The sequence below is a fragment of the Maniola jurtina genome, chromosome 8 (assembly GCF_905333055.1).
Source record: "Maniola jurtina chromosome 8, ilManJurt1.1, whole genome shotgun sequence".
In the NCBI taxonomy this organism is placed as follows: domain Eukaryota; kingdom Metazoa; phylum Arthropoda; class Insecta; order Lepidoptera; family Nymphalidae; genus Maniola; species Maniola jurtina.
The window spans coordinates 12,325,300-12,339,193 of NC_060036.1; the positions used below are offsets into that span (position 1 = coordinate 12,325,300).

Here is a 13,894-nt window from a genome sequence, read left to right on the forward strand (position 1 = left end):
ATAGGGTTTCGTAAGTGTCTTAGGAAGTTGGGCTTGCCACCAGAACCACATTTAAATCTAGTCTTACAGGGCTTATTCGAAGGGCGGATCAAAAATTCTGAAAGTCAGCGAAACATTGGCGATTCTCTGGTGCTGCAAATGTTTATGGGCGGCGGCAATCATTTACAATCTGCCGCCCACCTGCTCATATTATGCTCGCTATCTATACTAATATTATAAAGAGGAAACCTTTGTATTTTTGTATGTTTGTATTGAATAGGCTCAAAAACTACTGGACCGATTTCAAAATTTCTTTTACCATTACTTAGAGGGATTCTTCCGAATCCTTATAGGCTATATTTTATCCCGGAAAATAGAAAAAATAAATGTCCACCCGTGCGAAGCCGGGGCGGGTCGCTAGTGATTAAATAAAGTCAAAAATAGATAAGTTGTTAGAAGCGTTTTATCTGGTCGTGGGGGTAGTTGTCAAATAACAGAAAAGGGGTGCACTATAATAGGAGTGACGTCATCGTCAGTATTTTAATGTATAAATATTTTATTCTATTCTATTGAATACTACTATTTTACTGGCCAGTTCTACATTAATATTCACCTATAATATACGTATATTGAAGTGTTGGGAAATTATATTATATCACGGGAAAAAACGACCTCACAACCGAATTTTCAATGAAAAGGCACAACCCTATCCTATTTACCAAAATATTGCCCGTCCGCGAATATTTTCACAAGCGTATGGGTTTAAGTAAATGGGCAATAAAACGCAGGGATCCGTAATAAAATTATCGAATAAATTTTATCAGTCAAACATCGTTCCGTGCCTTATTTATAATTAATAAATTCAGCCGTACCTCCTACTCGGTATGAACAGCTGTTCATATCTCTTAGATTGGGAAAAGCACTATCCGGGCAAGAAATAGGTAAGTACCTATAATAAAAAATAATAAAAAAAGATTCGGACGAATTGAGAACCTCCTCCTTTTTCGAAGTCGGTTAAAAATCACCATTATCGCCCAGACTGCTTATATTGTAACAAGTGTAAATTAAAAATTTATAACACCCCCGACAAGCGAAGGTTACAGAAATAACTAGAAGAGCTGGTAACTTTCAAACGGCTGAACCGATTTTCTTGAATTATAGCTAAGAACACTCTCGATGCAGCCACCTTTCAAACAAAAAAAACTAAATTAAAATCGGTTCATTAGTTTAGAAGCTACGATGCCACAGACAGATAGATACACAGATACACACGTCAATACAACACCCCTCTTTTTGGTTTGGGGGTTAAAAAGTAAACTGTTTTTGGGTTAAAAACTTCCTCCTTTTTTGAGGCTAGTCAAAAAGATCTTCAGCGCGTATAGGTTTTCCACTCCCTTGACCCCGCCTATTAGGGGGTTTATCGTATCAGTGTCGGTTGGTACTCGATGTCGTCTGTCCTCGTGTCTGTTCCACTTTTACCGTTAATACCAATCCAAGTTGACGCTTATATTAAGTTAGCGTTGACTATAAATTCATGCTAATAGGCTGTATTCTTAAATTTGTATAATCACTAGTCACTACCCATAAGTGTGTTTATTTATTGGTGTATCCTGTAATGACGCTGCAACGGAGCAACGGGTCGACGTTTTTTTGCAGGATATAATTCAAGACATGGATGGAGAGTGACTGTTGTACATAGTCTCTAACAAGTGTAAATTAAAATTTATAACACCCCCGACAAGTGAAGGTTACAGTAACTAGAAAAGAGCTGATAACTTTCAAACGGCTGAACCGATTTTCTTGGATTATAGCTAAGAACACTTTCGATCAAGCCACCTTTCAAACAAAAAACAAAACTAAATTAAAATCGGTTCATTAGTTTAGGAGCTACGATGCCACAGACAGATACACAGATACACACGTCAAACTTATTATAACACCCCTCTTTTTGGGTCGGGGGTTAAAAAATTCCAGATTGTAAGCTAGTTCTATCCTTTTTCGCGCAGAGCATTACGGAAGGGAAGGGATAGCAAAACATTTAAGACATGTCATTTTAGTTGTTGAGTTAGAATGACGCTGTCGGTCTCAGTAGGAAAGGCATTCCGAACCAGTGGTAGATGCTTTTGACGATTCAAAAGAACTTGTAAAAGTCTAATTGAATAAAAATAATTTGAATTTTGAATTTTGCTGCTGTACAACATTATGATAAGAGAGATTCACGTATTATTAAATCTTTAGGCCCCCTCATTAATTTTACATATTCACATAAGCTCTATTGTGCGAAATACGAATTCTTCCTCACAGCCTGCTTGTGAAGCCTATTTGGACTGGGTCCAAGTAGAACGTATTTGGCGCTTCGATCAAGCCAATATTTACGGCTGGGCGGCCTTTCACAAACAAACTGTGGGGGAAAAACGGCGACTCATAAAATTATATATCGTGGAGTTCTTCGTAAGTAGGTAACTATACCTAAGCGTCAGGCTATAATAGTTTTTAGGGTAGATAGTCATACCTAGATTTTCGAATCCGTTGTCAAACAACTAACAGAGGCTTTTGGAAAGAAGAGGTAAAGACGAAAAAACAAGGCTACATAATAAAGACATTAAAGGCATAGATCTATTGGTATCTTATCTTATGATCGAAAGCATTCCTACTTTCTTATACTGACTCAGTAAAATCTTCTGTTCGAATTATCTCGATTAAGGGTACGAAAAAGATAATCACCTATTTATCAGTTCTGAAAAATTCCGAAGTTAACTAAAAAGTTACAGAAATCACAAACGATAGGAATTCCCATATTGAAAATATTGTAGTCTTGGCTCGTGAATATATTCGTAAGCGACAACCTCAATGGGTCGGAATTTTTATTAAATTCATATTCGTGTACGCCCAACTGTGCGATTTATTCTTCACGGCTGCAGGTGATGCCTATTTGGACGGCTTCCAAGTAAAATCGTATGTATATGCTAAAGGTAGTATTTTTAGGGTCCCGTATTTCAAAAGGATCCTAAAAGGAGAACCCTTTTAGGATCACTTCGTTATCTGCCTGTCTGTCCGTCGGTCGTGTCTGTCAAGAAAACCTGTAGGGTACATACGTCCCGTTGCCCTAGAATCATGAAATTACGCAGGTAGGTAGGTCTTAATAGCACAAGTAAAGAAAAAAATCCAAAAACCGTGAATTTGTGGTTACATCACAAAAAAAAATTAAAAACGTGTTCACGAAAAAATTAATTTACTAAATCACATATAGATGGCGCAGTCAGTCATTAGCTCGCAATGTTAATAATAATAAGTGTAACATAAAAGTGTTACTTAAATTTTGTACGATGGTACGGAACCCTTCGTGTGTGAGTCCGATTCGCACTTGACCGGCTTTTCGTTTGTGAAATATATTTCGAATTCGGTGTGCCTCCTGGCAAAAGAGTCCTCTAGTCTTTCACCGATTTCTGTCTCTATAGCCACCCATCGCCAGTTTTACCACGATTAGAAACTCCTGATTTTTTATACTAATTTTAAAATGTGTGAAAGTATATAAAGCTGAGTTTAGGTGGTTATCAAAATAACTCGAGACTCCAGTGCCACGCCGTCTGTTTACGTTGCCCCTAATTAAACCGACCATCGGACCTTACACAATATTCTGTGTCTTACGTTGCTACAATTTAATGACGAAGCTTCGAGAAGCAGCGCCCAAGGCGCTTGTTACGTTTGCGCCTAAATAGCGCTTCAGTTGCGCAGTCCCGCCCTTATTGTTCAAAGCTCTGGTATAAAGCGAGCAGCGCTTTGTACAATTCCGCTGAGCGCCCAAACGCGCCTAATTTAAACCTATTGTCGAAACTCAAAAGAAAATTCCTCTATAGACACAGAATTTTCATTCGTGTACCTACACAAATTCTTTGTTCCATTTAATCACAAAATGTAGGTTACAAACAATATCAACGATTTTAATTTGGAGTTTTCCACGTTCCTATAGGGTACCGATATAACTCTCTAGACAATTTTTGTTGCGTAAACCGACGAAGGGTCGACCGGACTAGAGGAACCACCAATGCGTTGCCGGCCTTTATGGAATTTGTAGGTCCGCCCCTTGAATAACACCGTGTTGTAATCTAGTGCAACTTACTGCAAGGTTAGGTCTGAAAAGGTTTGTCATTGTCAAGAACTGCCCGGCTAGCATGGGCAGTAGATAAAAATTATATCCCCGATTATATCCACTGATTTCTATGACATCAGTGGATATAATCGGGGGATATAATTTTTATCTACTGCCCATGCTAGCCGGGCTGAAGTACGAGTTTCAGTACTTGACAATAAAGTAACGATATGGATAGAACCGATGTTAAAAATAAAACGGTGTGGTTGCCTAAACTTAATCAGAAACGATTTTACGACGGAGTTATCCTTGATCACCCACATCGTAGTTAAGCTGAGAAGATGAAACTAACGCCAAAGAGGGCTTGGAGCTTTGGATAATTGAATCAATGAAGTACCTACGAGTACGCACCTACAAGAATATTAATTTGATGTTAGTTTCGTGTTTTCATATTACAAGCTAGCCAAGCAATAAAACAATGATAATTTCACATAATAGTTTTCATTAAAAACCCAACCCTATGTACCTACATTGTTACATTGTAAAGAATTTCTAGTTCTTTCCGAATACGTTCGTATCTTATTGTAGGTACCTACTACTAAACAGTCAAGTCCCACTTTTCTCGTCTTTACAGACAATAGACCCCTTGTAAATGCGGAAATTCAAATATAAGTACCTAAGTAGCGAAAGAGGAAATACTCTAGATCTTCTAGGCTACGAACTACGGAGTTTCTTTCAACTTTTAGGTATATCTACAATTCTACATCTTTATCTAGGTATATACCTATATTTACAGAAACAAAATAGATTTTTTAAGAAAAATAATTACTAGACAATACAACATTGTAAAGTCGAAATCTCCTGAGGATGCTCCGGTGTCGGGGCGAAACGTGCGTCGAGAGTAGTGGAAAAGTCTTGTGTGGTGGTGCATGTGAGTGGTGGTGGCAGTGCTTGCTTGGGAACTTGGCTTTATTGCTTGGTTGGGGAGGTAAGCGGTGCTTAGCTTGTAACTGCATGTTTGACCATACAGATTTTTTCTGTGGGCGGATTATAGCAAAATAATTTTTAACTGTTTCTTACTAGAAAAATAATCGTTACATGCTCATTCAAACGTTAATAATATTTTCGAGAAATTTGGTTTACGAGGGAAGGTTGCCTTTTTTGATCACTTATAACTGATCCGTCTATAAGTTTCCACGGTTGAATCCTCGAAGGTATGATAGCTGGGAAAAAAGGCAACTGGATGACAAAGGAAGAAGTCGTTCGATGATATATGGCAATGGACCTGAGTCTGACATAATATTTACCTACTCGGAAATGAAGAGGATGGTACATGAGCGTAAAAAAATCTCTGGCTGACCGTCAAGCTTGGTCGAGTACCGCATGACGATGACGCATTTGCTAGTGACGCTTGTTCATATCAGAGTAATTCAACGGGCGATGGAGGGAGCCCTTGCTTGGAAACCTCTATGATCTTAGAAAATATGAGACGATCGTTAAACTAGAGATTAACTGACATGGACATAGCTCGCCGAGCTGAATTGACAATGGCTTATACCTACCAAAGAACCCATAGGTAGACGTTCCCAAATTGTTTGAATGTAGATACAGCTTCGGATAGCGTAGCGTTGGGAAACTTTCCTTTATGGATGAATCTCAAGCAAGCTAGGAGTCACTGGACATAACAGGCCAGGCCAGACATTTGTGATCTGTGGCGACCCTTGCATGAGGGAAAGGCCCAACCATAGATGTATGAGAAATCGTTTACCTTATCTACATGATTGTTCAGTGGATGTCTATATATTGAAACTAAGACGACAGCACTAAAAGATTAGTCAATGGGACAAGGAATTCTCTCACCAATGTATGTTTTACAATCAAAACCGGAGACGATGTCCACAGTCCATGTGAGTGAGCTATATTTAACCGCCTATATTTAAACCGCGTGTCACACCATGCGACATCGCCGCGCGTTGATACAATCCCGCCAAACAAATAACAACCTTATTTACCAGCGGTATACACACTTAAAATCAAATAATCCCTTGCACAGCAATCGTCGTAAATAGGCCGCAGAACTAGGATATTTAAACGTTATGTTAGCGACAGATGCGATAAAGCAATCAAGTGATATCCTATCTTAAACACAGAGCCAGTTTCACAATCACCAAAAAAACTTTATCTGACGAATAAAGTCATTTTCCAAATATGAAAACTGCCAGATCGTCTTTATTCGTCAGAAAAAGTTTATTTGGAGTTAGTAAAAAAAATGCTGCTAAATGTATCCTTTTCGGCAGCCTCAGGTCGAGTAGTAGAAGCGATTTGGGAGTGTCTCAATGGATACGTATATGCATCTGTCTCAAATGAGGTTCTTTTGAGGCTTGAAATATAGTCCGCATGCCTCAGGTTGAGGCAGTGTCATCACTTGAATAGCGTCTGGTGAATATACAGCTCTGATGAACAATTACAGTTTGTACAGCTAAGTTTATTTGGAAATCCGTCATTTTTCATTCAAGTAAGTCTCTCAAAGTTCATAAAAATTGGTATTTTGGCTTTCGGTAAAATCTTTTCTGCTTATAAAAGAAATCGCCCGTAGGTGAGTTGTTCGAAAATTGTAATAAATAGGGTTTATTTGCCACACGTTAGACACGCACGGGGACATAGCCTAGCCTAGCCGACTTAGAATTAACAAAGATACAAAAAGAAATGATGTGAATGGAGGTTTAGGGTAAAACTCAATACCACCAGTGACAAAAGTGGACAAAAGACATCAACTTTAAAAAGTTTGGTAAGAACATGTTTTCAAATAGCCACTCTACTCTTTTTCTCTCTTTGTCGCAACACGCCTATAGTTATCCCGCATATTATAATATGAATTATATCTTTCGTACGAAAGCAAAGTACACCGATACATTGCAATAACCACTTTGTAGTTCAACGATGTATTTAATTAAATTTAATGCATCCATATTGAATACAGAATCATTTTAATTTTGATTGTAATGCTTATTAATTGATTGTAATGTATTGAGATCTTTTTAATTTTTTTTAAGTTTGACAGATTTTTTAACTTGTTTCCCTAGAACCGTAATAGATATAAATATATACTTATAGTAAAACGTAGTTGTAGATTGTAGGAATAAAAAAACTGTTTTGAGCTGCACAGTTTCAAATTATATAAGATAGCGTTTAATCCATACTAATATTATAAATGCGAAAGTGTGTCTGTCTGTCTGCTACGGCCCAACCGCTGAACCGATTTTAATGAAATTTGGTACAAACTTGGAATACATTCCGGGGAAGGACATAGGCTACTTTTTATCCCGGAAAATCAAAGAGTTCCCATGGGATCTAAAAAAACGAAATCCACGCAGGCGAAGCCGCGGGCATCTCCTAGTATTTTAATATTTTTCTCCAGTGCAGAAACCGCTTACCTACTGTTTCCGAAAGAGCAGTGAAACCATTTAAAAGTCGAAGAAAATGTCCTACGTAACAAGTGTAAATTAAAAATTTATAACACCCCCGACGATCCAAAGTATTTGAGTTTTCCAAAACATCATTTTCAAATAAATAATTATGTATTTAGGCAACGTCCATCTTGACAGCTTGACATTTGTCTATTGACATAATATTATGAACCTAACGGTTATCTAACCTTCTTTACTACAAGAAAACTAGAAAAGAGCTCATAACTCTTAAACGGCTGAACCAATTTTTTTAGATTATAGCTAACAACACTCTCGATCAAGCCACCTTTCAAACAAAAAAAAACTAAATTAAAATCGGTTCATTCGTTTAGGCGCTACGATGCCACAGACAGATACACAGATACACAGATACACAGACACACAGATACACACGTCAAACGTATAACACCCCTCTTTTTGGGTCGGGAGTTAAAAATGAGGGTTCCTGCCTACTCGAAATAAAAGCCGTTATTTAGCCATTAAAGAGTAATGACGTTTACTTTAATTCTACTTTTATCTTCGATGTAAGGACGCTTAAATGTGTTTAACTGTTTAGCCAATGACTCAACGACGATTAATGTCTTGTGGTTAACTAACGGCTTTGTAATCGGTCAAATGCGAGCCGAACTCGCACTTGAAGGGTTCTGTACCATCGTACAAAATATACCTAACACTATGCATTTAAAAAAACCGGCCAAGTGCGAGTCAGACTCGCGCACTGAGGGTCCGTACTCGGGTATTTTTTCCAACAATTTGCACGATAAATCAAAAACTATTATGAATAAAAATTATACCCCACTTTGTATAGTTATCTTAGTTTGAAAATTAAAACACATTTTAATTTTTTTTAATGTTGTAACCACAAATTCGGGGTTTTCAGATTTATTCCTGTACTTGTGCTATAAGACCTACGTACTTGCCAAATTTCATGATTCTAGGTCAACGGGAAGTACCCTATAGGTTTCTTGACAGGCAGACAGACAGACAGACAACAAAGTAATCCCACCAAAAACATTTCATGTAAAATGTTGCCAAGACTCACAAGTTCATAATGCTTTCACTGTTAAAAAGTTATGAGATCTCTAGTAGAGCCAAGCCCCTAGCTGAGCTTAGAATTGTGCTGGCCATGGGACCTATCCCAAGTCCAAAGTATATAGCTCTTAAATGCTCTTGAGTATATCTCATTTATAACAATAAAGAACAAATAACTCTACTTACAAGCTCTGATTTTACAAACCCTAAATCTTGGTTAAAAAAGGACGGCTTGACCGTTTAATGTTCGTGGTACTTTTATCTGATATGACATTTAAGCCCGGAATAGCTTGTGCGACAATCATGAAGTATAATAAAAATTAGTAATTGTCGAACAAACTATTCCTTATGACCTTAATATAATATGTTATGTCATGTAATAGTTTCACGAACATTAAACGGCCAAGCCGTACTTTTTTAACCAAGATTTAGGGTTTGTAAAATCAGAGCTTGTAAGTAGAGTTATTTGTTCTTTATTGTTATAAATGAGATATACTCAAGAGCATTTAAGAGCTATATACTTTGGACTTGGGATAGGTCCCATGGCCAGCACAATTCTAAGCTCAGCTAGGGGCTTGGCTCTACTAGAGATCTCATAACTTTTTAACAGTGAAAGCATTATGAACTTGTGAGTCTTGGCAACATTTTACATGAAATGTTTTTGGTGGGATTTCATTTCTTTTTGGCAGGTGCCCTAGATTTTTTTTTTGGATCTATTTTTTGTAGGTACCTACATCATTTTCATGGCCCACTCTCTATTGTTACCTCTTTTTTTAAAAGCTTTTATTCCACTTGCAATGTATGTAACTATGTTTTTTTGGGTGGAATCTTGCAACTCAATTTTAAAGCAGATACATATATCAGATTTCAGTCTTTTAGGACTTCAGGAAACACATTTTTTAAATGTACAGACTGGGAAAAGTTTATTTTCCTGTTGTTTGAATGAAATCCCTAGCCTACATACCAAATTTCAGTCTTCTAGGACTTAGGGAAGTACTTTAGAACTTTTGACTAGAGTGGTTTTGAATGGCAATAAATCTGAAACCATAACAGGTAGACAATTGATACTTGGTACGTTTGATAAGTCTGTCAAGGACATATTATTCTGAAAATATCAGCATTCTAGCGATAGACTTTACAAATAATTTGCTTCCCCCATACGTGGGAGTGGAGGGGGAAAATTTCAAATTTCTTAATTTTCCTGTAGTTTGTATGCAATTTCTAGTGTACACACCAAATTTCAGTCTTCTAGGACTTCGGGAAGTACCCTAGAATTACAGACTAGAAGTTTTGACTGTCAATAAATCTGAAACTATAAAGGCTAGACAATTGATACTCAATGCGTTTAATAAATCTGCCTAGGACATCTTATCCTGAAAATATCAGCATTCTAGCAACAGAATTTACTGATTTGCTTCACCCATAAGAGGCGTAGAGGGGGGGCATTTCCAATTTCTTAATTTTCCTGTAGTTTGTAGTCAATTTCTAGTCTACATACCAAATTTCAGTCTTCTAGGACTTCGGGAAGTACCTTAGAGGTTTTGAGTAGAGGTTTTGATGATCATCAGTGAGGGACGAAATCGGCGTATTTTAGGTATCAATAAATCTGTAACCATAAAAGCTAGATATTTGATACTTGGTATATTTGGTAAATTTGCTGAGGACACCTTATACTGAAAATTTCAGCTTTCTAGCGTCTTCCAGACCGAAGTTATGACGGGTCGAAAATACGGCGAAACACTTCGAGAAAAAGGTACGTAGCGCCCCGGCCGCCGTTTGGCTCGTCTTGGCGGGGGCACTGCCGTGCCCCCTGATCCTGTAAGGGTTCCGTTTTTCCTTTTGAGGTAAATATAGCAGCTTACTTCAAAATTTCAACTCTCTAAATACCTATTACGGTTCCTGAGGCCATTGATGACAGACTGGAAGTCCAATTTAGAGTCCCCTTGGCACCCTTCGAGAACGGAATCCTTGGAAAAATGGACGAGTATCTTAACTTAAAGCGTTCTCAATTAAACGCTGCTAAACCGAGTTCTTTTACTACTGTAATAGGTAGTATGTGTAATAGGTTGGTCCTTTACACCTATTATAATGGCGGTGACCTGAAGAACATCTTCGGAGATAGACCACTAGGTAACCTCCTCAGTGGATAAGAGTAAGAGTAAAGGGTTTGTTAACAGGCAGTAGATTTTCAACCATAATATTATAATAGGTACAGTACAATCTGAGCCTAGACGACGCCCGTGATTTCGTCCGCGTGGATTTAAAAGCAAGACAAAGCAGCCTATATCACTCTTCAGCCCGGCTAGCATGGGCAGTAGATAAAAATTATATCTCCCGATTATATCCACTGATGTCATAGAAATCAGTGGATATAATCGGGGATATAATTTTTATCTACTGCCCATGCTAGCCGGGCAGGTCTTTAACTATATCCACGCAAAAAGTCACGTTGATCCATTGCTTCGTTGTGGCGTGAATGAAGAACAAACTATAGAACTAACACACTTTCGCATTAATAATACTAACCCTTTTTTTTGAAATTTTAGTACATATTTCAATGTGATTTCCAAGATTCGCAAAGCTACAAAGTCGTCAAAGAAGACAGGGCTCATCATAAAGGGAAATTGACCCTTCAGTAATATGTTATAAGTACATGCAAATCCAGCGGCCAGAAGATCACTTCATATTTCTAAACATTCATGTTCAAGTGCCCTTAACTCAGAGGGAAGTAATTAAGGCTTTGAAAAGGCTGCGCAAAAGATATGTAGAAGGTATGTAAGTATAAGTTTTTTTTAAAGTAAATTATTGTAAGATTAGTAATTAATTAATTATTAATGTACATATTATAAATAGTAATTAATGAATAGACTTAGTAAAATAAATTAATTTAAAATGTAATTTTAAACAAAATCAATAATAACTATACCTACTTTACTCTACTTTGTTTTATTATAATATAATGTAATTAGGTTTTGTAATTTTTTTTGTTTATCTAAAAATATGAATGACTGTAAGATTAGTAGGTATAATAATTGTTTAATATATAATAATGAATAGTATATAATAATAATGTAAAAATCAAATGGGAAATGAAGAGAGAAAATAAAAGGCTTATTTATTTATTTATTTATTATGTATAAGTTTATAAAATTCGATTTTTGATTGAAATATCTATCTAACATGGCTAGGCTATTTAACAACTTTTTCTGCTCGCACATTCAAGAGCATAAAACCCGCCATTTTGATTTTTGAAGAATTTTTATACCCAATGACACGCGTTATCATGACGATTCTAATGACGTATCTTTCATCAAAATCGGTTGAGCAATTGAGTAGTTACGAGCGTGAACTGGATAATTAGATGTTGTGATAGCAATCACGCTCTAATTAAACTATTTATTTTGCTACTAGTTTTTTTAAAGATTAAAACCTCTACGCGCTGAACCTGTATTCATTGCGTAAGTTTTGGGAGGACATTCCAATAAATCGTTAAAATTATTTAAATAACACCTGCTTTCCTGAGTGACGCTTAATATAGTAGGTATACGAGTAACTGCGATGCTATAGAAATGCGATGCGCAATAACATTCTTTATGAATGCTCGTCGAAGTGCCCTTGTGGGCGGATGAATGTCGAGTGCGCCAAGGTAGGTAGATCTTAAGCTTAAATGTTAAACCTACTTAGTGCTATAAAAGTTTAAATGCCCAAGATGGGTGAAATTGCTGGCATTTAAATTTTTAAGATGAATACCTACCTACTGCTATCTAAATTATTTAAATTATGAAAAGAAAAGACCTGATTCACTCACTGACTGATTCATTAAGATCCCAGTCCGAACTGGACCCAGAAACCTGAGAGATTTTCTTTATAGACAAGGAATAAGAATGGATTTCTCCTCTACTGGATATGAAAATGTACCTAAAGTAGAACTTTAGAGACTTGCAACAGTTTGACAAGGCATTCAAAAACAGCATATATTACCTATTGTTTTTTTTTTTTTTTGCAAAATTTTGAGTTAAGTCGGAGAATAGCTAACTACGCAGGAGAAATTAAAGTGCACAAATACATGTGCAGTCTCTATTCCCTTACTCTCATAGCCCAGTGGGACGGCGATGCGACACGACAGGAGAGAAACTGTGCGCAGGACCGACTGCTTTTCGAACTCTCCCAGGAAAGGGGTATAGCACCGCCAACTGCAGGACTCGAACCAATAACCTCATTATCATCCTGTGAATAAGTTAACCCATGGGCCAATGAGGCAATAGGTACTAACAATGCAGCCTGAATTCAAGATGTCACATTTTCTCCGAGTTGTAAGCCGTTAGCCCTTTGTTCTAACTCAAAAAGGTTAACGAGACGATTTATATAGCCAATGACCTCGGGAACTGACATGCAAACGAATTTATAAGTCTTTGGAGGATATAAAGCCACATTTCTTTCCCTTAAGGCGATAGCGTGGCACTGACTCACAATAAAGTTTCGAACAATCGTAATTTTGCTATAATTTTAGTACAAATTATGGATAGGTTACTATCATATATAACTTAAATGATAGGAATGTTACGGCTTAGTGAAAGGTATTGAAAATTTTGGGACTTATGGAATACTTACAAAGTTACCTACATAGAAAAAATACGCACCGAATTGATAACCTCGTCCTTTTTTGAAGTTTGATAAAAAATACTTCGTGGAATAAGTAGATAGGTAACATATTTCAATAATAAGTTACTAGGAAAAGGTGCAAAATTTCAAGGTTCTTGCGTTATAACGTTAAAAAGGTGAAGGACGAACAAGGTCGTATTATTCTTTCCTAGTAGGTACCTATTGATTAATTGTCTAACGTCTAGACATGATGTTTAAGTTGTTTATTACATTTGCTAAGCAAAACTGGCAAAACTATAAAGCTAGTCATTTCATAACCATAAAGTGATGCCTAAGCATTATTACCTATCTGACGGATGATTTTATTTAGGGGTTAGGGCTGAAATTAATAATAATGAGGCCCTGTTTCACAACTTCCAGATAAACCTTATCTAACGGACAAGTGTAAATCAAAAGGTTACAGTAACTAGAAAAGAGCTGATAACTTTCAAACGGCTGAACCGATTTTCTTGGATTAGGCACTTATAGCTAACACTCTCGATCAAGCCACCTTTCAAACAAAAAAAAACTAAATTAAAATCGGTTCATTAGTTGAGGAGCTACGATGCAACAGACAGATACACAGATACACACGTCAAACTTATAACACCCCTCTTTTTGGGTCGAGGATTAAAAATGGCGCGTGAGAAGTTAATTTGTACGAACAATACTCGTATTTTGTGCA

General features: G+C 36.9%; 1 protein-coding gene across 39 annotated transcripts in view; it reads right to left on the bottom strand.

The window, feature by feature from the left end:
• Nucleotides 1-13,894, bottom strand: part of LOC123867727 (calcium-activated potassium channel slowpoke) — a 114,924-nt gene that overhangs the window by 47,435 nt on the left and 53,595 nt on the right. For 2 of the 39 annotated variants that reach the window (XM_045909946.1, XM_045909945.1), the window contains exon 2: nucleotides 299-303. The exons of the other annotated variants lie outside the window; for them this stretch is intronic. In XM_045909946.1, coding sequence (XP_045765902.1) covers nucleotides 299-301 — 3 coding nt within the window. In that variant the 5' untranslated portion in view covers nucleotides 302-303. The remainder of the gene's footprint in view (nucleotides 1-298; nucleotides 304-13,894) is intronic. 39 annotated transcript variants of the gene reach the window in all.